The 24,587-nt window shown below is 38.2% G+C and overlaps 2 protein-coding genes across 3 annotated transcripts in view; both read right to left on the bottom strand.

Annotated features, from left to right (window-relative positions):
- Nucleotides 1-15,262, bottom strand: part of snap25a (synaptosome associated protein 25a) — a 34,576-nt gene extending 19,314 nt beyond the window's left edge. Inside the window, exons 1-2 of one of the 2 annotated variants that reach the window (XM_055186769.2) lie at nt 15,110-15,262; nt 1,750-1,893 (exon numbers count right to left, since the gene is read on the bottom strand). In XM_055186769.2, coding sequence (XP_055042744.1) covers nt 1,750-1,821 — 72 coding nt within the window. In that variant the 5' untranslated portion in view covers nt 1,822-1,893; nt 15,110-15,262. The remainder of the gene's footprint in view (nt 1-1,749; nt 1,894-15,109) is intronic. The other variant, XM_055186768.2, reaches the window with a different exon arrangement.
- The window catches only part of ankef1a (ankyrin repeat and EF-hand domain containing 1a), a 38,894-nt gene continuing 29,479 nt past the window's right edge, over nt 15,173-24,587 (bottom strand). The window contains exon 11 of the mRNA XM_055186764.2: nt 15,173-15,309. The gene's annotated coding sequence lies outside the window, so the exon portion shown is untranslated. The remainder of the gene's footprint in view (nt 15,310-24,587) is intronic.

Here is a 24,587-nt window from a genome sequence, read left to right as displayed (position 1 = left end):
ATGTGCTATAAAAGGATTCTTCACTTGGATGTTACAATGAAAGTTTCATGAACCTTTATTTTTTAAAATGTAGCTTGTTTTGGATGCTGGTGCTTGTTAAAGGGATAGTTCACCCAAAAATGAAAATAATGTTATTAATGACTCACCCTCATGTCGTTTCAACTCGTAAGACCTCCGTTCATCTTCGGAACACAGTTTGAGATGTTTTTTTATTTGGTCCGAGGGCTTGTTGGCCCTTCATTGTGAATCTACGTACGGTATACTGTCCATGTCCAGAGGGGTAATAGAGACATCATCATCAAAGTAGTCCATGTGACATCGGTGGGTCGGTTGGAATGTGTTGAAGCATCGAAAATACACCCGGGTCCAAAAATAACAAAAATTACGACTTTATTCAGCACTGTCCTCCCCTTCGCGTCTGCCGTGAAGCGCATGCGCGAGACCAAAGCCACGTGACTGCAGTGACGCGGCTGACGTGTTATCTGGTGCGCCTCAGCTGTTTTTTTCTTTTTTTTCTTCGGGCTTTGTTTACAGCCTGAGGGAGACGCACGCTGTAAGTTTGAAAAAAACCCTTCACAAACATGTCTGAGGATAACACGTTATTCACGTCACTGCAGTCACGTGACTTTAGTCTTGTGCATGCGCTTCACAACAGACGCGGAAGAGAAGACAATGCTGAATAAAGTCATAATTTTGTTATTTTTGGACAAAATTGTTTTTTCGATGATTCGGCACATTCTCGCTGGCCCACTGATGTCATATGGACTGCTTTGATGATGTTTTTGTTGCCTTTCTGGACATGGACAGTGTACCGTGCGTAGATTTTCAATGAAGGGTCAACAAGCTCTTGGACTAAATATAAAAAATCTTAAACTGTGTTCCGAAGATGAATGAAGGTCTTACGAGTTTGGAACGACATGAGGGTGAGTCATCAATGACATCATTTTCATTTTTGGGTGAACTATCCCTTAAACTAGCCCGACCAGCAAGACTTACTAGAAAGACTTGTCCTGCATCTGAAGTACATGCTTATGGACAGTTAAAACAGTACGTTCTATATGCTGTAGTATGAATGAAATTCGGATGTACTACATCTGCTATGTTGATACATCACGTGACATATGTCATCATAGCAAAAAGTGAGCCATTAATAACTCGCCTTTATGTAAAACAAGCAGAATTTAACCACAAGGAACTGTTTTCTGAATGTATTTAAATTTGAATTGAGCCGCGTTAACGCCTCTCTTGTTCTGCTTAATTTGGTGACACCTCTCGCGGGGACTAAAGTGTCCATCAAATGCACACTTGAAAATCTTGCCGGAAGCAGTAGGTCATCCATGTACTTACAAATTCGACTTGTTTTTCGAATACTATGAATTTGGACATACCACTCGCCTCTCCAACTGCTTTTGCGTACTGTATACTATGGAAGTAGGCGATTTCGGATGCAGTGATTCTCATTGGCCAGCTTCATCATCAAAATGGGGTTGGTCTAAGGTGGTTTTTTTAGCAGGGTTATCAATTCAATTAATACCAAATTAAACATAACACAAAGTTGAGATTCATAATGCTTCTTGATGCATCATCACTTGGTTATGATGGTCAAAAAATGCATCAATACTGCACAAAGCTGCATTGTGCTTCTTTGCCACCACTGCAAATTGATTTGAAACCATTGTCAGTTGATTGATGATGGAGGAAGGCTGGCGTTTACGTCAATTCAATGTAAAGAGAAGTACATGTCCTCACCTCATCGGCCAGCTGGTCTGCACGTTGCTGCATGTCCGACAGCTCATTGCGCATATCCGAGTCATCTGCCATGGCTACTGGGTGTGTTGGGTGGAGCTGGTCTCCAACTGGGAAGAAAGGGTCTTACTGGAAGTTTGGGGAAAGCTGAAAAATACATAAGGGAAGAAGAAATGTTAAATGTAACAATGAAACACAGTCTCACGGTAATTCGTAACTATTTCACCGGGTGGCTAAAAGAAGGCAGAAAGAAGAAATTCACTCAGGATGGCTTGAGTAAAACATGTGCTAATTTTCAGTCTGGGGTGAATTAATACTTTAAATCGGAATCAAAGTAAGTGCGTTTTAACAAAAATTACCCGATGTGCCAGATATCCCAACTACAGGAATGATAATATACCTATCCCTATACCTAATATGTTCTCCTATGATCCATAAACTCCAGAGCACCAGGCACAGAAATGTATTCACTTTAGACACCAGATAGAATTATACAGCTAATAAAGCCATTTCATTTACACGGGATAATTAAATGTCTTGAAAAGGACAGTAAACCATTCCCTGTTCTCAAGGAACCCATTGTCTCCTCACACACACACACGTATTGTAATAGTGGTGAGTTGGTGGCTGCTGTGTTTTGCTGATTAAATTCTTCCCTGAGGTTCTGGGTGTACCAGGAGAAATGATTCCCTCTTCTGTCATGGAAACTGTGAGGTTGACAGATATATTCCTGAAAGGGTCGGTTTGACAGCCAGCAAGATATCCACGGGGGACTGAAGGGGTGCTTAGGGTATAATTGCGAGTGCGTGCTGAACTGCAAAGTATCTCCTTGCACTGTGTCCTTACCAGGCACGATGTGACAACTGTCTAGAGATAAGCAAATCGTCTGTCCACAATGGAAGTGAACTACAGTGAAATGTGACACAGTCAGGACATATTTTAGTTTTAATGTACTGTTATGAGTAAGCAGAATTTTCGAACTGTGTGATTTAATGAGCGAAAACAAATGACTAGAACAAACCTTCTGTCGCTTGTTGCAGTCACTATTAGTTGGGCCACAAATATACGATAAAGATATATTATTGCTTGGTGTACAGTGTGAATGCTCTAAACTGTTAACATCAACGTTAAAACATTAGTGCTGCAAACACCCAGTTCACGTATGCATTATGTGAAACTGGACTTAGCAGTTATGTGTCTAAAACCGCTAAATGTAGCATCTTTTTACATTTATGTCTATGGTCCAAGGTGGCGCAAAAGAGTGGAGGTGGGGACGACAGGTAACTGGCATATTCAAATCTATGGTCCGAGGTGTGTAATTGAGTAGAGGCAGGAACTAATTTGCATATTCATAGATCTGCATACACTAAATGAGGCAAGGGTGTAGAGTTACATACAAGCTGCTTTAAAGCACAAAGAAATTACTGCCACAGGTAAAACATATACAGTGAGGAAAATAAGTATTTGAACACCCTGCTATTTTGCAAGTTCTCCCACTTAGAAATCATAAAGGGGTCTGACAATAGTCCCTTTCACACATACAGTCTTTACAGGTAATTTACTGGTAAATTGCAGTTAACATGTCATGTGTGAACAGAACCTTTCCGGTAAATCAGTGCTCCCAATTTACCAGTAAGACAGGTTGTAAGATTAACAGTAATTTACCGGTAAGCGCTGTGTGTGAACGAAAAATATAGCATTACCGGCATTTAGAACGGATGACGTCAGACCGCGCTGACAGATCGGGCCAATCAGAAAGTTTTTTGTACAGGTGACGCGGTTTCCCCCAGACTGTTTACGGACGTTTCCACACACATGTTGCTTAAAAGTCGAGCACACCTGAAGTTAACATCCACATTTCTTCACCAAAGTTGTTTAAAACAGCTTACCATCTAATTGCCAAATTGCCAACGTCCTTAGCACACCATCTGTGAAGCCTAATGTGCAAACGCGCAGGTTCCGTTTGACGCCGCCTAACGCAATGTTGTTTGGTCACGAGCAACTTCGCGACCGTTTGCCACAGATGTGAAAACAACAAAATACGGACCGTGGATATTAAGTCATAACCCGCCGTTTACAAATACGACACGGACGGAGCTCGCCAGCCGCGCGCCACAGGTAACTTCTGCTTTCTCTCCGAGTTTACCGGTATTTTGATACTGATGTATGAATGATGTCTTACTGGTAAAAAGACGGAACGTCACTGCATGTGTGAACAGCACATTTTTGTATTTACTGGTAAATTCATTCTGGTAAATTCATGGTAATTTACCAGAATTACTGTGTGAAAGAGGCTATTGTCAGCGTAGGTGCATGTACACTGCATAATCTAAAAAAAATCCAGAAATCACAATATATAATTTTTTAGCTATTTATTTGTATGATACAGCTGCAAATAAGTATTTGAACACCTGTCTATAAGCTAGAATTCTGACCCTCAAAGACCTGTTAGTCTGCCTTTAAAATTTCCACCTCCACTCCATTTATTATCCTAAATTAGATGCACCTATTTGAGGTTGTTAGCTGCATAAAGACACCTGTCCACCCCATACAAAGAATCCAACTACAAACATGGCCAAGACCAAAGGGCTGTCCAAAGACACTAGAGACAAAATTGTACACCTCCACAAGGCTGGAAAGGGCTACGGGGAAATCGCTAAGCAGCTTGGTGAAAAAAGGTCCACTGTTGGAGCAATCATTAAAAAATAGAAGCTAAACATGACTGTCAATCTCCCTCGGACTGGGGCTCCATGCAAGACCTTTTTAAATGACACATTTTTGCTCACACCTACAAAGTGGCAATTTAAACATGCTATAATAAATTATCTATATGATATTTTGAGCTAGAACCTCACATGCGTACTCTGGGGACACCAAAGATTGATTTGACATCTTAAAAAAGTATTGTAAAATGTCCTTATTCAGGGACAAAAAGTATGCTTTCGCAAAACTAGACAATTTCTTATATAAATGCCTCCAACTCTACCACTGGCAAACATCCCATGAATTCCATGCAGTTATAAGAGATGGTATCCAATAGCTATACTGCCTCCATTAATTGCATAATTGTACTCAAGCAATTAAATTTAACATGCCTGCCTGACCTTTTACACTACAATGCTTCAGAGACTTTAAAGTCTGCAGCATAACCCCTCCATCTTCACCACTGAGATGAATGTCAACTGCTGCCTTGGTTAAAGATCAGGAAGCAAAGATCTTGAATTGATAGACCCATCACCCGGTCAGTGTACTGATGCAAGCTATCTTTGGGTAATAGAGGACGGTTTGTTTTTGGATGAACTTGCAGCATGGTGCCATATGCCACTTTGCCCTGGCTGGTGCCAATGAATCACACAAATATAAAAAGCTCTCACGTGTCCTGACTCAACCTTTGATGAATGAGCTCATTCTGATGCGTACAAAAAATGTCAGGTTGATAAATGTTAGATGATTTTTGGAAGTATTCTTAAAGAACGTTAAGGCTGAAGTCATATTTGATTGTGGACAATCTGAGAAAAAAATAATGGACCAAACTATAAACAAAGATATTGGATATTACAAGACTGAGCACTTCTATTCAAGGCTTGAACCAGTTTACAGAACGAAAATGAAAACCAGAAACTTTTGATGTTTTGCAAGGAACAGAAAGGAAACCAGAAACTTTCAAAAAATATGTGTTCCGGAACAGAATCGTTTATTTAAAAAAATGGTAACCGGTTAAAACCGTTATTTTTTTGTTTTTTGACAAGTTTTCTGTGCAATATAACTTGGTGAAGTTAACTTCAGGTCGTCGTTGACTCATCTGAGAAATGAGAAGCTTGCCACCAGCAAGTAGCCTACTCAAGCCCAAGTCTCTAATGCTCAATCATAAGAGGTAAATATTGTAGGCTACCAAATATCTCTAGATGTTTTTTGTTAATACTAATTAGTGGTGTAACGGATCGCAGTTTTCCCCCCAGTGCGATTTGCGGATTAATACGCAGTTTAAATGGGGTGAAAGTTTATCATTTGCATGTTTTTAAAAGCTTGCAAATGTTAACACTTAAAAGGAAACCAGGCAAGTCTGCGTAATATTTCTCTACGAGCTCCCCCTAGTGTCTGAAAGTAAATGCTTTAAAACACACTGTCGTAAAAACTAACTGTTGTCCCTCCCCCCTCGGAACCAAGTTTATCAGCTTATTTCCAATCCAGTTAGGCTTCCCTTCCGTCAAGGGTTTTCGATGCTTCGTCCCCGGCTCTGCCATTTGCAACAATCGCTAGCCGTGTTTAGCTCGCCTGCCTCTGTGTTGTTTGCTGTAAAGTGATACTGCTTCTCGCGATATCTGAGACTTTGCGAGACTGAAGGACACCGGGTCAGATACAGCGAAGTTGCAAGTGGGGTATTCTTCCTACAGACGGTAGGGGCGGTATATTTGGCGAATAAAGCACTGAAAAACGTCATTTTCACTTTATGTGGAGCGACTGATTATGCTGCATCTTCTTCAGGAAGTGCCGTTTGGAATTCGTCCTCCGTCTGTGTGTGTGCGTGTGTTTAAGTGCACTCAAAAGGGCATACACGGAGAGACACGTTTCAAAAAGCAAGCCAATAATTTTTCTGTTTTGATAGGACACATACAAACAAAATGATCTTGAAATACCACAGTATTCTTTTTCTAATAAAAACATTTGTTTAGGTTGTTTCCCAATAAACGACATGGGAGAAATTGTCCTTGTCCTTAATTCAGGTATAATGCTGAAACAAATGTAGGCATGTCAGAATTACAGTTATGCCACTTACATAATGTAGCTTTTTTAATGTTTGATGACAAGATAGAGAAAATTATGTAGACTAATAATTTAAGTTTAATGTCCTAATGATCAAACTACTTATTTGTATGTCCCAAAGCTGACATGGAACGTTATTAACCGGTTCAGGAACTTAATTATTTTTGTTCTAACCGGTTCAGCAACGTCAACTTTAGGGTTGAACCGAAAACCGAAACTTTAAAATACTGTTTTTGTTCGGAACAAACCAAATCGGAAAAAAATCTGGTTCAATGCCCTGCTTCTATTACTATCAATTGAGAACAATGCAATCCTCACTATGGCTTCCCTGTGACAGAAGTCCCACCTTCCGGTTAAAAGAACCAATCATCAATCGATAAAGGGGAGGGGTCTCTAGGGAAGGTGTTTTGTGCAGATTCCTTTGATAAATGTTTTTTTTTTCAAATGCGATTTTAGAAATATCTGTCTTTCCCATTCAAGTAAATAGGACTTTAGTCTTGTATGACTGAAATAACTGCAAACATGATCACCTAGTGGCACGACTCCCCTAAAGGGGCTTTGCTATAATCTAGTTTTTGTTCAGATTGAAAGCAAAACAATATTGGACAGTAGTCTTACACAGTCAGTGAAACCTCTGGACTGTTTGTTAATTGACATTTGTTACTGACTGATGAAATAAAAACCTTTCATTTGCTTCATCATTCATCTTCTCGTATTATAACTGAGCAAACATAATCCTATTTGATGTGCTGTGTATGAATGGCACCATTGGCAGCCATTGCATTGTAGGCTTGCATTCGATCTGAATGATCTGAAGAGCTGCAGAACCATCTCAATACATGACTGCTTGGTTTATAGGAGCTCTTTGGAGAAACCAAGCCAAATAAATGTTGTTTATCTTTATAAAGCATCAGTACCAGATAGACATACTGTATAATAATGACAAATATGGAAATACTCCCTTTCCCACTCAACTGATGGTTGTCATTATTTCCTTCCTATATATGCTAATCATTAGACACTCACATCTATCAAAACACATGATGAGATCTAGGCATCGCTTAGAAACTTATTCAAACTGGAAGGCTACAAAAACACTGAAAAAGTTTAACAGCGATGCCTTTCAAAGTATAGTAGCAGACTAAAGAGATGTTGCTTATTGAATTACATTTATATTCTCCATCTAGCAGATGCTTTTATCCAGAGTGACTTACAAATGAGGCAGCATTTAACATACTAACACCTAGTAGTCGACTGCTATACACAGTAAGTCTGTGTGATATTAGCCTATAGAGTGGAAACTGTACGAAGATTTGATTATAAAAGAATAAGTAGCTTTAAAGCTGAAACTTCTTTGTGTATGTGTGTGTGCTCGTCTTCTGTCTCTCTGCTGGCTGCCATTTTGTTTTCTCTCCTCAAATACGCAGTCTGTACTGCAGCACTGCACAATTACCACATAAAACTCTTCGTCTTCAAAACTTCAATAAAAGCCCAAACAGTACATTAATAGCCGCTGGTCGTACTCTATTTCTCTCTCTCTCATGCTTCGCTGGGCACTAACTTCACCTTATCCTCTGAAATTGAAATGAACTTATCATGCCTGACCCCTAAATCTCAGAGTCAGGGGCAACAGACGTGTTTTACGAGATTACCTTTGAAATCGGGTTATGGTATTTCCTTGTGTTGCGACAGATTGACTCTCGTAGAGCGAGTTATTGAGCTTGGCATCTTTTATAATCAGAGCCGCTAGGAGAACCATTTATCGGAAAATGGAGAAAAAGACAATTGCTCAAACTCTGGGATTTCTGCCCATATGTCATTTATTTTGCGTCCCATATGTTTGTTGTTTGATGGACAGCTGTCAAACCATTTCCCAAAGTCAAATCCACACAAACATACTGTATGTACCACAATGACCATGAAAGGCTTAAAGGGGCTTTAAAAAAATCCTAGCTTAGTCAGGGTGTTGAGGAGTAATTTGGGGAGAAAATATTTGTATTGTAAACATTTGCATGCCAGAATTAAAAATAGAAAAAAACGCATTTATTAAGCCAGATGCTTGACTGTCACTACTTTGGTGAACTACTGTTTTTTAAATGGCTTACACAATTTTGGTCATGCCCTTCCTAACTGTTGTTAATCTCGATCTAGTTAATTACTAAGCTCACGCAGAGTTATCAGCAAAAAATTTGACTAAAATAACGTAGCAGCAAGTTACACAACAAGACAACAGGATAATAGTTACATGTCAACAACTTTCAGTTTAGTTGAGCTGAACAAATATATTTTAAAGAAGGTATCTGAGATCATTGGTACTTCCATTTGTCTCCATCCATTCCTTGCCTGTAAACTACGACAATGGCTTATTATTCAAGAGGACACAATACAGCTAAGGACAGGTTTGGGAACACCACCACTCTTCTCATGAGCCATGATAAATAACATCAGCTCTCTTTATAGTGAGTGGAGGATTTCATGGAGAGTTCTTTAACATCCACACTCTTTATACAAATCATGTAATTGAGATAAATATACATTTTTGTTTGATAAAAATGCACTGCATTACAATCTGGATCAAATTTCATTAAACTGGATTATAAATTTGGCACCACCAGCCTGAGTATAGGTGGGTTTCCCCAGTGGGGGCTTAAGGTGTCTTTTTCATCTAAAACATTTTGTTTTTTTAATCTTTGTTTTTTTATTGCCACTGTTTCCTTTGGCTTTCTTAGTATTGCCTATTTGTACTGACTTTATCGTGTATGGGTGCTACAAAAAATGTAATCAGTTATGAATTACACTGCACTAAAGGGGCCTCATTTTTAGATTGATTGTAAAGTGAGCGTACGCAAAAATCCATGGCAAAGTCCATATTAATAAAAACGGTCTAAGCAGACGTACGTACTTTGCTTGTCTGATTGCTGCAGGTTTTTGGAAATATAAGTCTTTCTTACTGCTCGTAAAGGATTTAAACATTGGCAGGTGCTTTTTTAAATGCCGTGTCATTAAAGGAGGGAGCACGAACTCTGAAAGCCAATGTTGACATTTGAAATCACTTAAACAAACATGCCCCTACCCCAATAGAATCTGGACCTTTTTTTGATAGACCCGCCCCACACTGCAAAAAAATTCTGTAGAAATTACAGTGTTATTGCAGCTGGGTTGCCGGTAACTTTCCGTAGATTTAAATGTATGTTATTTACTGGCAACATTTTGTTCAAACTTAAATCATGGCCGTTTCTCAATATGTGTTCTTGTCTGTACTTGTGTTCTTGTGGACTTGTGAAACGTCATCAGTCGCGGACCAAGTACTGTTCCAAATCAAAGTTCGCATAAATGAAGCCCCATGTCCATCTTTTGGAATGTTGGGGCAAATAATTTTACATTATAATACATTCTAATCAATAAAGTGAATGCTACAAAAGGTGTAAATTTCCGAAACCATAAAAGCAGACAAGAAGATCTTTATGACATCTATATCTCAAGAAACGTTCACAGCAAGGACAATGAGTAAAAGCTAAAATTTTAAAATCTTTCTAAATTGAAGTTTACACGACAACAACAGTATAATGATACAGAGGAATGAGTGATTTTTTTAATGATAAACTAGTGACAGCCAATCAGAATTAAAGTAGTTTTTGGGTAGGGTTAGGGGTTGGTGTAAAGGAGGGCTTTACCAATAATGCAGCATCCATTTCATAATTGTAATAAATATAATAATTTACACTCTATGTTATCATTACATCCTATGTACAAAAATACTGAGGTACAAATAGTATCAGCCAATATAAATCCTCTAATAAACATTAACTGCTACATTTACATGGTGTAAATACAATATGTCTCTATTTTCACCCGCTAAGAAGATGCTGTAGCATCAATTGCTTCTTGGTTCATTTCCTTGGTTCATTGGACATTTTCCAGGTTCATTCAAACCAACTCATGGGTTCGTCCATATATCACCCAACCACGGGTTGAAAACAACGCAGCATTATTCATCGTGAAGGAAATAATTTCCCTTATGTTCTGTAATGATCATTACTCCCAAACCAATCTGAATTCTACATTACAGTATGCATGCGACTGCATACTTAGTATTCCTCCTAGCACACTCCACACAAATTTTCATTCCTGTGTGCACAAAAGCACTATGCGTTCGTGTTGCAGCGCCATAAACTACTGTTGAACAAATGCAGCAGTCCTAGAACCTCACCTATATCCTTCTTTACATTGGACTGTAAGGTCGTAAGATTTAGTGGGGATCCAACAGTCAATGCAATTGATCTTAAAGAGCCTATTTGTGTTCAGCTCTGCTGGTAACAGCAGCAGGTTCTACTGCAGAGAGCCCTTCCTCCTCGATGCCCGTAAACCTCTTTCTCATGGGGAAGCCCTGGGATAGATTTATTAGGAACAGGCCATTAAAAGACAAGCTTTGTTTCCGACACCCCATTCCACTTGCCTGCACATCTGGATCCAAGGATAATGGAGATATGGCAGGTGAGGAGCCTGCCATGATCAGCCTCAGTATGTGGGACACACAGGGTTAATGGGAAGTATTTGGAGGGGTCGGTTACAGTGTCTGATTGAAATATAAAATGTGACCTTGCACCTTCATACGGTTGGGATGACAACAAAAATAGCAGAGAAATTTTTATTGTCATCAAGGTATCCTTACACCCTACAATGACAGCACATTAAACATCCATTACATTACTATAATATTATTTGTTTTTGGTACGCTTTTGATTGGCATCGTAGCATTCTGTCATTGCATTTACATAATAGCAACAGACTGCAGAAGTCAAATTGCATCGCATGTGAATTGGGTGCCATCAAAGTTAATACAGTATATGACAATCGCATAAACTGCACTGTAGTCTCATTTGGTTGTATAAGATGACATTTGTTTCGCTGATCAGACAGGGGGAAGATGTCAAAAAGAAATTAATGAAAAAAATTATATTATAAATAATTATAATATTATCAGCATATTATGTAAAAGGTTCGAGTTGTCATAAACAACAGACATTAAAAAGCAATTAAGAAGTTCAGAATCTGGAAAACAGCCAAAAGCTTTGAAGAAATATGATTAATATTTATTATTTCTCAGAAGTAGATTTTGTTTACGGAAGTAAAACACTCAGCGTTGTTAAATGGTGGATAACTACTTAATCCATATAGAGGAGGTTTTACCATTATTCAGCTAAAATACATTAAAAATTGATCATGAATAAAACATCTGCATGTAGAGAATTTTCAATAATTGACATGCAAAGGGAGAAAAAAGTGAGCTCTAATACTTCCACTATAGTTCAAATATCTTTCATCATCCTATTGATGTAGTTGAATGAGGCAACGTGTGCATTGTTATCAAATCATTATCAATCTCAAACATGGGTCAGCAGTCAAATAATACTCTGAAAGAAATATGCAAACGTGTTGCAAGGGCTATTGTTGAACCGGAGCGACTGAGTAGCATTTGCTATAGCAAACTACTTAATACTGAAATATGAGTCCACTTTAATGGAATCCAACTGCCTAATCTTTACATAAACTGTAATATGAGTAAGGATGAATCATCTATGATGATCTCATCTATTCATGCCACAGATCTTATGTGCACCACACTTTAATAACTTTAATAAGAAAACTGTATTGTGAGTCTCAATTCGAAAATGGTTTCAGACTGCAGCAATGAGCAGATGCCATAACGTTTGTCCGAACCGCTCACAATAACGGCGTGCAAAAGTAGGCAAGTCCATTGATTAAATTCCCCAAGTTTATTTGATAGGGTACAGACTATAAGATTTATTAGGGTGGTCATTTTGATGGTGCAGATTAGCTAGCTAACTCACCCATTGAGGACACAACTCATGACAGTAGACTGGATTGGTATTCTCATGCATATCTCCACATTGTAACAAACCACACATTTCTGGTTAAAGTTAGCTAACCTTTATGCATACTGTATGAGTCAAAAATGGTTATACCAAATAGCTCTTATTTCTTCTGTTTTATTTAATGCATTTAAGAAATATGTGTTGATATATGCAATGCACAACTCAGATTTGCAGATGGCGGAGGGGAAATCCAAATGTCTGGGCAGACCTTACGTGCCGAGACGTTTGGCATGAGGGGGTTTCTTCCTGCAGTCATTATGCATCATTCTTCATGCGACTTCTTTGGGGTATCTTTTCTATTCTCGTCTTATCTGCCCTCATCTGATGTTTCTTAATACTCTTCCGACATTATTCTCTTGCCCCTCTTGCTATACGTTTATGCTTTTCATCCATAGCTGTCTTAAGATCTCATGACGCATGTATCTATATATTCGTTTAACCAAGAACTTTCAAAGAGTTATCCAGAAGCCGTTTTGGACACGGGCTGATGTTATTGTTTGCACATTACAGTTTTACATCTTGACTTAGTGGTCCATGTGAGACTATCTGCTCTTTTTCATCTGGGCAATTGCTAATCAATTCTCATTTTTAACAATGCTTGTGTCTTTTTTTCCCCAGTGATGCTTTACAGCACTTTTGAGTTAAATTGTAAAACGTAATTAAATACATGAAGTAAATAAGTTTATGTTGATACAGTAGGCCTACCTCATCTGTATAACAAGCAGTACGCTGCCTGTGAATCTTCTCTAAGCTTTTTTATTTTTTATTAAGTTCTTGCATCATAATATTTCATTTAAATGCCAATCATAATGTAGATGATCTGTCAAATTTTTGAGAAAATTGTATAATAAAGCACGGTCTCAGTGTTAAATGTGAGAAAACTATTTCTTAAAGAAATAACAAGTTTATTCCTGACTGAATTTTTTTTTTTATTAATTGAAGGTCTTTTGCTAGTCATCAAAGGCAAATCTAATATTTTCTTATTATTTACTGAACAAATCGAAACAATAATTGGTTCGTTGTGAATTAGCCTGCTGTGTTTTACAGCAAGCCATTAATCATTCTCCTAAGCTATTGACATAAACCGTCATAGCAAACATGTCATATAAAGAGAAATCTCTAGATCTTGAATATGTTTACTATAACTACAAAACATTGTAATAATATTACATGTAAATTATTCAGCTCTGGTCGTCGATAAATCAAGATGAATGGACGTTTGAGATGATATCGTGAGTCACCACTTATTCTGGGAACATCCCAGCCGCCCTGTGCTCTGCAGTCAAGCCACAATAAGCCGCATTAAACCATCAGACTCAACAGTCGGGCCAAAAGCGTGCCAATCCGTCTCTTACAACCGCCGCAAGACACATACAGACGAAACAGCGTTAAATTGAAGCGAGCCGCATGCATTGATTAAGCCATCGTTGCGGCTGTGCGTCAATAACTAATGCGTATTTGCTATAGCCTACCTACATATAGATCTCCAAAACAGTCAGCGCGCATCATGCAACCCACTTTCACTTCGTGACACGACACAAATAACGTGTCTTACAATATACAACATACGCAGATGCACGAAAAAAGCTATTCTGCGCTATCCTGATATGCCCAAGTCACCTGCGCTATTGCCTATTTGGAAAGGGTGATTAGATAAAATTACGGAAATCAAGTTAATAATGGATTTTATCGCATTGTGTAATCGTAAATGTGATTGACACGTGAAGATATGGTCAAGGTGGAGATGCAGACTTGTTTTTTTTTGGGGGGGGGGGGGGGATTGTTGGAGCCGCATCATATGCGAGGGTATCTCCAGCATCCACCCCCGCTCATCTGAGCCCGAGCCCCCGCCCATCGTCTGCCAACAGGAAGACACGAACCGACCATTACAGCTGCCTCATCACATACACACGACACGTTTGGAAATATTTGGTAAAAAAAAATAAACGTCCAAATGAATACGTTCGATTACATTCAATCAGTTTGATAAACGCTTCTCACACCCCGTTGTTTTCTCTACAACACATTTTCATTCTCAACAACTCTGTCGCAGTTTTCCTGATCGACCTCCCCCACAATCAATCCCTTCAGTTTTACTTTCGATCAATCAAAACCCGAAATGCAATCTAAACACATAAATGTAAAGAATCGGGTATGTAGAAGAGAAGCGTAAAGTGATGTTATCATGGCAGCAAAATGAAACAACCGAGTGTTCGTTTTCACTGTCATTTTAGTGATTAATGACCTGATGCTGTATCAGCGGCAGAGCCTCTTAAAATCTCGAGCATCTGGTAATATAATTTAAAAGAATGTAAATTAAAACTTTTCCAGACGTATAATGGTTAAGGTGTTGGGACTGAATGTCAATTTAGGAGAGAAAACGCAATGGAGCAGATACAGCCGCTGTCCAGGGTGCTGAAACCGCCCACATCGTGCCGCATCCAACACATGATTCAAATGCGTATTAACGTTACACGATTGTCTCTAATCGTCTAAATATTGAATCAAACTTTAATTCAATCACTTAAACGGTCAAATGTGACACATTTCTGTTAAAAAGCTGGTTTTACAATACATTTATAAAAACATTCACTGTTGCTCTTGGTCTTTCCCTGCGCTGAGACTTAAAAGTGAAACCAGTTTTTAGTCAAAACGAATACAGTTCATCTGTTTTATAATCATTGTGTTTAAATAAAACCTACCTGATCCCGCAGTCCGTGGACCGTCAGTAGGAAGCGATGCCTGTGATTTTCAACAGTGAAGTACCATCAACCGCCTTCTGTAGGGAATGAGCTGCGGCAAAGGCAATGCGCGTGTCTCACTGCTTCTTCGTCAATGGCCAGCAGCTCTGCCCTCCACAAACATGGCGTCCGCTCTGACGTCAATGACGTTTAATGGATTTCTGTCGAGGAGGAGCGGCCCAAATAAAATTTAGCACATGCCGTGAAACATTGTTTGGAAACAGCATGTTAGCGCTGTGTCAAAATAAATGGACTTGGACAAATCTAATTTGGTCTCAGTGTGCTTAATTTATGAAGATGTTGTACCTGAGTGGAAAAATAACCACATAAAAATCGTGGGAATGCTATAGTTAGCATGAACTAGTAAACTGTAGTAAAAGTTTGTATACTGTAGTAGCCTATATTATAGTAACTATGTAGCATAATAAGTATACGGTGTTATTAAACGGTAGTAAATTAATTACTTCCTAGTTTAATATTTACTAGCAGGGTTAAAAACACTAGTAGCCTAGGAATTTTTCTACAGTCTACTAAATAGGTAAATACTTTAGTACAGTATAGCTTAGGTACTTTAAGTAGGAGGAAAACATTTGCTTTCAATTAGCTTTGAGATCACAGCAGTAGGAATGAAAAGAGAATTAGCGATTCTTCTCAGTTTTTTCACACTTATCACATCTGAATTGAGCAATATAAGGATGTAATTCATGTAACAAGACAAAACAGTACTGACTCCTTTTCTTAAACAATCTTAAAATGAGGTTAAACTGACTTATGTCATGGAGTCATGTGACATAAGCTCAACATGCTCATTAAGGAAACCCCTCTGGAGAATACCGCAAAACCATTTGAACACTGCTTAGAACATGACATCCAAAAATGGAAGTATGACTTGCAAAATCATGCAAAAAGGTATAAAATGTGCACATTTTTTGTATACAACCATGCATTTGACTGCTAATATAACGACATCAAGAATAAAGAGATTTGCAGTTTAACCACATTTTATTATACATATTTTGCTTAATCAAATAACGGTCAACTATAGATCTTAAATACCCATAATTTTCCTATATCGGTTTTTGTGGTCATTTTTTTATAAACTATACAATCAAATCTGTACTTGTTAACCAAAGGAATGTATACATTCTTCATTCATATGCCCTGTGTGTATGCCTACACTGTAAAAATAAGTCTGTAAAAATTACAGTATTATTGGGTATTACTGGAAACTAGCTGCCAGTAACTTACTGTAGATTTTACATTTATGTTATTTACTGGCGACAGTTTGTTCAAAGTTAAATGAACATTTACCTTGAACATTTACCATGAACAACTTTTTTAGTCTTTATCTTCTACAGTAAGTTACTGGCAACCAGCTATAAATTACAGCTAATTTTTTTACAGTATGTAAACACCCTCAAAAATAAAGGTACAAAAGTTGTCACTGGGACGGTAACCTTTCAAAAAGCACCTTTGTACCCAAAAAGTTCATATTAGTACTTCAAATTTGTACCTAAATACATAGTAGGACCTTTTTTAAAGGGCACTGCCCCAATGACAGCTTTGTACCTTTATTTTTGACAGTATGCATAAATAAACTAAACATGCAAGTTCTAAACCAATAGTTAGAGTTAACATTTAAATACACACGTCAGAAAAATGTTCAAAATATGTACCCCAGCTGAGCTGTCACTTGGGTTGTACCCTTTTAAAAAGTACAGTTTTGCACATAAAGAGTACCTCAAAGGTAGTGTCGTTCTCGAGACCGGTCTGATGGCACATCACAAATTAATTTTTTATCATTAATTTTATGCAGTTTATTCAGGTTTGGCATATGATGTTGGCATTGTTTAAGCATTGTTTAAGTTTCTTCCAATGACAATTTTTCAAATTTTATTACTAAAAACACCTGCATTGTGTTAAGTGGATGGCAAGCCATGGAAAGACAGTTCAGATTAAATGGTTAAGTTGATTTCAGCTCTTTAGTGTTTGTTCACTTTTGTTTGCTTATAGACAAAGGTCTTGGTCTTGTCTTGGTCTCGGCCTGTCTTGGTCATGACTTGGTCTCAGTTTAGGTGGTCTTAACTACAACACTACTCAAAGGTACCAAAAGTATACATATCTGTACCTAATTGTACACATAGGACGTTTTTAAAGTGACAGTACATGGGTACATCTTCGACAATTTTCTAGTAAACAGTACAAAACAGTTAAATGTAACCTAACCTGACCTATCCTACGTTGATGGTGCTATGAATTTTCTTTTTTCATCCCTCCTAAATTGGCTCTCTTTTTATATAACAGTGAGATTAAAGAGAATCTTTAAAACGTTCTTTTCTTTTATCTTGGACCGTTTCACACTTCTACAACGGAGGAAGTGGGTTTAGAGAGAATTAGCAGCTGCATCAACTCTCTTTGTGACTAGACCTTGCTCTCTGACACGTCACTCACAGACTAATTTCCCCCTTAATTAAACCAGAGAGAGAAGAGACAGAGAAAGAGAAGAGGAAACTGGGCAGGGAGGTGCTGACAGAGATAAAGAGACAGAAGTAGTTTGGGCGAACAAGGTGGGTGTAGATCAGAATGAGAGAGGGAGATCGAGGGAGAACAAGGCAGAGAGAGGAAGAAAGAAAGGGGGAGAGGAATGGATATGTTGTTGCGAGGGGGGAGACGGGAGAGTACGATTCTGCAATTGATTCAACCAGTGACTCAGCAGTCTCCCAAAAAACATTTTTATGCTTTCGGGCTAGAAAGGAATGCTTATAGTGACTCAAAAATGACTCAGCGGAAAATTAGGATCTCTGAATCAATCCAAACAACTGCTGTTACTTAATTTTAAGATGCTTTAAAGCTTTTGTTTTTAGAAAATCAGATTCAGTCAGCTTTAAAACACAAAATGGTAAAAAAATGCTGTCACTTTACCCTTTAAAAGGTCCTAATATGTACCATTTAGGTACAAAAATGTATACATTTTGGAGAAATATGTACATTTTAGGTACTAATATGCACTCTTTGGTACCAAAAGCAAGGTACTTAAAGGAGTAGTCCACTTTAAAGATGGGGTACATTGACTTTTCATAGTAGGAAAAAATACTATGGTAAGTCAATGGGCCCCATCTTTAAAGTGGAATACTCCTTTAACTAAACTCTTTAGGGGCAAGGATTTACTTTTTAAAAGGGTACTGTCTCAGTGACAGCTATAACACAATATCGTGCACTGGCCCTATTTAGTCTTCTTTTTTCGAGGGCGCTCGATGCGAAGTTCGTCACAACATGTATGTAGCCCGTCATGTGTGTGGTTCCTTTTTTCAAATATTTGTTCTACACATCAAGTTATCCGCATCACGTGTCTTGTCAAAATAAGTGCCTGCTGCAGATGCGTCTAAAGGGTTTATGATAAAAGAGGCGCTCGCGTTTGCCAGATACTCGCATAATCTCATGCGTATTCAGAGTTTACTGTTAAGGGAGTGTTTTGCATGCATTTTGTGAACGTGAGCGTCTCTTTGATCATAAACGGTTTTGATGCGTGTGCGCAGGCACTTATTTTGACAAAACATGTGATGCACATGATTTACATGATGCAACAAACACATATTTTGAAAACGCAAACAACACACATGACATTTATTTTGAATTAGCACCCCTCGGAAGATGAGTCACGAGCCGCCACTGCATTGTATGTGTTATAATTAGGGGATTATATATTAGCCGCCTTGCATTGGGTCACATTTTTTCATAATAACTCCCTGTGCATTATGCCATTTATTATATAACTGCTTACTAAAATAATAAATGCATATTAAATACTGTTTCAAATTATGAGATTTATGTTAATGCACAACAAAGACTCCACTAAGTAGGACATTGATTGTATGCAACAATGGTCAATTACTGTATATAGTGATCATCATACCAAATTCTTATTTGGCTGCAGAATGGCGTTAAGCTGTAAGGTTTTCCTACGATTTCACAAATCTCCTTTCTCTTTGTTCATTCAGAAAAAGGCATCAATTTACACGGTACTGCCCACAATCTTGATAATACGGGAAAGTGATATTCAATCTGATTGGGTGGCAACACTGATAAGTGTGTCAGTGAGGTTTTGAACGCCTTGGTGGAGATATATGTCAGAGGAAAATTTGACCTGTATTGATCTGAGCTTCAGCAGGGCCTCTTTATACCATATATTCCTCTAATTCAATGCAAACAAAAACATATTATGTTACAAACAGCAATGCATTTAAAAATAGATTCACAGAGAGACTATCAAAGTGTATGTGTGCAAAAAAAATGAAATGCTTTTACTGTAATCTTGTTTTATGAGGGCAGGAGAGGGTGAGATGCATCCCTAGGGCATAGAGGTCAAAGGTTAACTTCTACCTAAATTGATTTGATCCGCAGTCATACAGCATCAATGTGCATTTATGCAAAAAAATTTTAATTAAACCAGTAGAGTCTTATGCAGAATGCACAAATGTTTAATTCTCACTTGGGTGGTAGTCTTAAGAATTGCGTTTTGAGAGCATGCCTCTCTCTCTTTGTGTGTTTGTATGACTGAATGCCATCGTGCATTAGGCTGGAATGTGATATCCCTTCTGGCCAACTAATAGGAAGTGTCATGTTTAAGCCAATTGAACACAGAACATATAAACGCCTGCTTCCTTTAACCACACACGTGTGCATGTACCGTGTATACTGTCAATAGGAAAATGTATAGTGTGTGCGTATGTGTCCACTTGCTAAATTGCATCATGGGAAGAAAATTGAAATAGCTCGGACAGTATGCGTACATCTGCTGTATCCACTAATGACCATGCTTTCGAAATAAGGACAGTCACAGAAACAGCGTCACACGACTTAGACTGCATTTTTTCTGTTATGTGTGTGTGTTGTTTGGCAGATTGATAGAATTGGAGAAGAGTGCAGCGTGTTGCTAAATCTATCAGTATTCTAGTGGCTCCTACACATGGTGCAATAACACCCCTCTCTCTCTCTCATACTCATTTTCTTTCTCCTCCTCCGCTGCGAGTACAGCAGCATTCTGGTCGGTGAGTCAAACTCGCCCGCATCCGATTATTATTATTGTGGTGGGCTTAGTTGTCGACATCGGCGCTAAGGTAACGGTGAACCAGTGTTTGACGGATTTGAGTGAAGCATAGTGTAACATAGCTTTACAGATGGAACACCAGATAACCCCTCCATTCCTTTACCTGCCCGTTGCCATGGCAACATGGGGTTCTTCCCCTGCGTCACCTGCATACACCACTGATTTTTTGCTGAGACGCTCACATTTGTGTGAAAACACGTTAAGGCCCTGAAGCATGCGTCCCTGGGGCAGTTGTAGCGTAGTGGTTAGAGCGTAGGGCTTGTTACCCAAGAGTTGATGGTTCGAAGCTCACAGGTGGCGGGTAGGGTGCTGCCCACTGCTCCGGGTGCAGTGCGTGTGTTCATGGGTTAAATGCAGAGGTCACATTTCGATTAGGTCGCAGATCTGATGCAACACTTTGTGCTGGTGGTGTTCTGGCAGACCTTTCTGCCTCTTAATGAAGCATAGCTTTCAAACCACGCACATTCACGTGTATATATTTGCGCCCAGAGGTGTAACGGCAGACTTCACTGCAGTGAAAATAAAGCTCCCTGGTGCTGAGAGTGACCCACTCCAGCTCGGCTGGATCGATGGAGTGCAGAGCAGATCCCTGGCAGTTTTACCCTGCTGGCTCCGCAGTGCTCAGCCTCCAAAACTGTCACTGGGCACTTATATCAACACCGCATGCGGCCTGACACCAACACTTATACCACTTGTACCCACAACACAATCATACATTAGTGATATTATCCTTGGAAGGTAGCTTTTTCTCTGACTGCAAGATAGACAACAAAACAATTTCATTCTCAGCATCCGATTGTGAGATTAAAGAATAATGCACTGTCGCATATACATGCAACGTGTAACTGCTGTGGTAATCACTTTCTTCATTGTATTAGCAGGCCTTGGATTCAAGGTTTTCTGATGCATTTTTATTTAATTTCTCTCTGAAGGCAAACTTTATTACAATGACATTTTTGACTGTCTGTTCTGTTTTTTCCATGAGTGGATAAAGTGAATGAAGGACTCGCGAGGTAAAAAGTGACGCAGCAAAGAATCAGATGCCAGATGCAAACTGTAATTGACTCAAAGGCATGGCACTTGAACTTCTGCCATCCACCTCTATTGACTGAAATTGTACACCAAGTACCAGGGAGCAAAACTTGAGATTGTTTTGGTCGTTTGTCCATTCCCACAACAAAAACAACCAACAGATGCGTTTGCTAAATTAGCGTCTCTACCAGCAGCAGGTGAATTGTAATATTTTAGGGTATGAAATTATATATTGGGATATACTTTTGCTATGACATTCATTGGGATATGATTTTGTAATTTAAACCGCCAGGATTAATTTTATTTATATTACACATTACACTATGGCATTTAGGGCAAATAACCTACACATTTATTTATTATATGATATAAAACACAGCATACAAAACAGTCACAACTTTTTTTCAAAAAGTTTACAATGCGAATTGCTTGTAATATGTTTATATAAATATATATAAATATATATATTATTTGTGTGTGTGTGAATTTATGCAATAAATACCCGTGACTGTACTTTTACTTGCGTTTTGTGTTTTATATGGTTGAGAACTGGGCCGGGTTTCCCGATAACGATTGAACTTAGCACTTAGGAACGCTTTCTACGAGCTACTTAACGAACATTCGTTGTTCATTTACGTGCGTTTCCCAAAGATGCACGTGAAACGATCGCTCGCAGCTGGGTTTTAAGTGCTACTTACGAGTCGCTATCCGTTTGTCAAGTGCTGAAATGTTGCCTATGGAATGACTCGAATTTGTAGCAGAAGCTTGTTTAGGCTAATGATCTTTAGCCGATGTGCACTAATATTTTTTATAATATTTTTTATTATTGTTCAATGACTTTTTAAATGTTTTAAAATTGTTCATAATGAAATATTCTTTTACGTATTTAGTCAGGACTTGTCCCACTGCAAAATGCTTTCTGCATTTTATATTATAGTTTAGATTAATATTATTATTTGTTGGTTATTATCTATGTTTATTTATTATTATGGAGTATTGCATTGTACCGTAAATATTTATTTGGTTTCTTTAATCAGATGCCAACCCTTCAAAAAAATGTTTTTTTACTGTAGCCAGATTAATTACAGCAGAAATTGATAGGAACAATTATCAATTTGCTAGTACCAACTTTTACCAAAATTGTACCAAATATGTTTTCCTTCTTTATTAATTTATGTTTAGTAATTTAAATTTCTCATTTTAATTTTAAATATATTATATTAAAGTAATTTAAACAAATAAACAACGAAGAACCCAATAAATAAATATACATTAAAAACATTACATTATCGTCATTGCAGGAGTGCAATTTGCTGGTTGTCTGCAGGTGACCTTGTAACTCTGTTGTCTTACGATGCACTTATGAATGAACGATTACTCCAGACCACCCGTAGATCTACGATGATTTTCAAGTGCTACTTAAGTAACGAAGCTTTTGGGAAACGGGCCGTAATTTTAAGATGATTCATACGATCGTTTTTACGATCTACTTAGCCTTACGATGCTTTTGGGAAACCCGGCCCTGGTTAGGTTTAGGGTAAGGTTGGGGTTCGATGCTCCAAAATATCTTTAAAACCATAAATGTTTATGAAAATATTTCTACATTTACAAATGCAGAAAATAAAATGCGTCTAATCTGACATATAAGGCAAAAAAATGAAAAATTAAAATGTAACCATAGGTTTTATAAACTGTTGGTCCTAATAGGGCACTATTCGCATATACCTTGTTGTCATAATATGGTGGTTGCACAAACAAACTATTAGGTCGTTTTGGGTTTTACTTGGAAGTAAACATTGCTTGTATAGACTGTGTAGACTTAAGTATATTGTACATGTACATATGAAGAGTTTGGGCGCAGTAACACCCTCCCTCTCCCATTATGAGAGTGAGAAGGGGAGCGGACTTTTCAGGCGAGTCGAAGTACTCCCAAAAGTGCTATTACGCCATAAAATATAGTTCCTCTTTTAAATCCGCTTAGAAAAGCGCTACGTTTTATTTTGTACCACCAAACTTCCTCGTATAACTACTCGTCTTAAATAGGAAAAACGTTGATGTGTTTGGTCACTTCTAACTTTATCTCTAAATGGTACCATTGAATGAATGGGGCTAAGCTAAATGCTATCGAAGCGTCACAGCGCGCTCCAGCGCTTACGTGCACGCACACAGATGATAGAGGGATGTATCAACAATTCTTAGTTAAGGTAATAACATATTTTAATATTGAAAATGAGTAGACTATTCCTTTAATATGACAAAGTAATTGCCTTTGTGTTTATGCAGAAGCCCAGTCTTGAGATTGAGAAAGGGGGTCAAATCCAGCTGGCTGAGATCAGATCCGAGGTCTAGGCAGTGGGGACGAAATAAACAGAAACACAATTCAATCTAAGCTGCCTGTGCTTGGCCAGAGTTCTGTCTCCTCTTGGTCCCGTGAGAAATGAGAATGCTGAGTATGCTCTGTGTGGGGGTGTATATAAACTGAAGCAATGCAGTACTGCAAGGAAAGATCTCGGCTTGACTGGGCAGGCATATCATTTCAACGAAGTGTAAACACTATAATAAGAGTAAAACTCAAACCTTAGCTAAATCAGGACCACTTTCGTCAATTGTATATTTATTATAATAATATGCATACAGTTAGTGTTGGCGATATGGTTCTGTTCTAGGCAAAACTCCATGGGAGTTAAGATTAGCAAGTAGCAATGCAATAGAAAAGAAATTTAAGTGAACTGTTGTGATGGGTATCGTAACTGGACTGGTGCAATTAGATTTGATCTGCTGATGCCTGCCTAAACTAATATGATGCTTGATTGTTAAGATGGAAAAACAACAATGGTAATTTTATACACTTGGGTCTAAGAGCCAGACATCATTTGTTAAATAGCTTTTTTAATTTTCATTCTGCAAAAAAAGGGCCGTCCAATGAGGTTTAAAAGAACAGTATGTAGGATTGTGGCCAAAACTGGTAATGCAATCACACAACTTGTGGCTAAAACTGGTACTGCAATCACACAACTGGTGGCCAATACACAACATGACAACATAAACATCAGTTGAGGGCTGCAACTCCACTTTTTAAATTATAATATCCTGGCCAGACCACTTTTGTCAGTGATATAAGTATTTTAAATTCAAATTATTTCTTAATGTCTAGTGACATATGAGGGCCATTTTATGATTAATTGGTATACATTTCTTACATACTGTTCCTTTAAGCATTCGATCACATGCTTGCCATTGTAAATCAGGGTAAATTATGTATTTGCCTAATAACTGATTTTTGTTTGTTTTAAACCAAAA

The sequence above is a fragment of the Misgurnus anguillicaudatus genome, chromosome 18, assembly GCF_027580225.2.
Source record: "Misgurnus anguillicaudatus chromosome 18, ASM2758022v2, whole genome shotgun sequence".
Classification (NCBI taxonomy): domain Eukaryota; kingdom Metazoa; phylum Chordata; class Actinopteri; order Cypriniformes; family Cobitidae; genus Misgurnus; species Misgurnus anguillicaudatus.
Note: the sequence above shows the minus strand (reverse complement) of the source record. Positions and strands in the feature narration are given on the sequence as shown.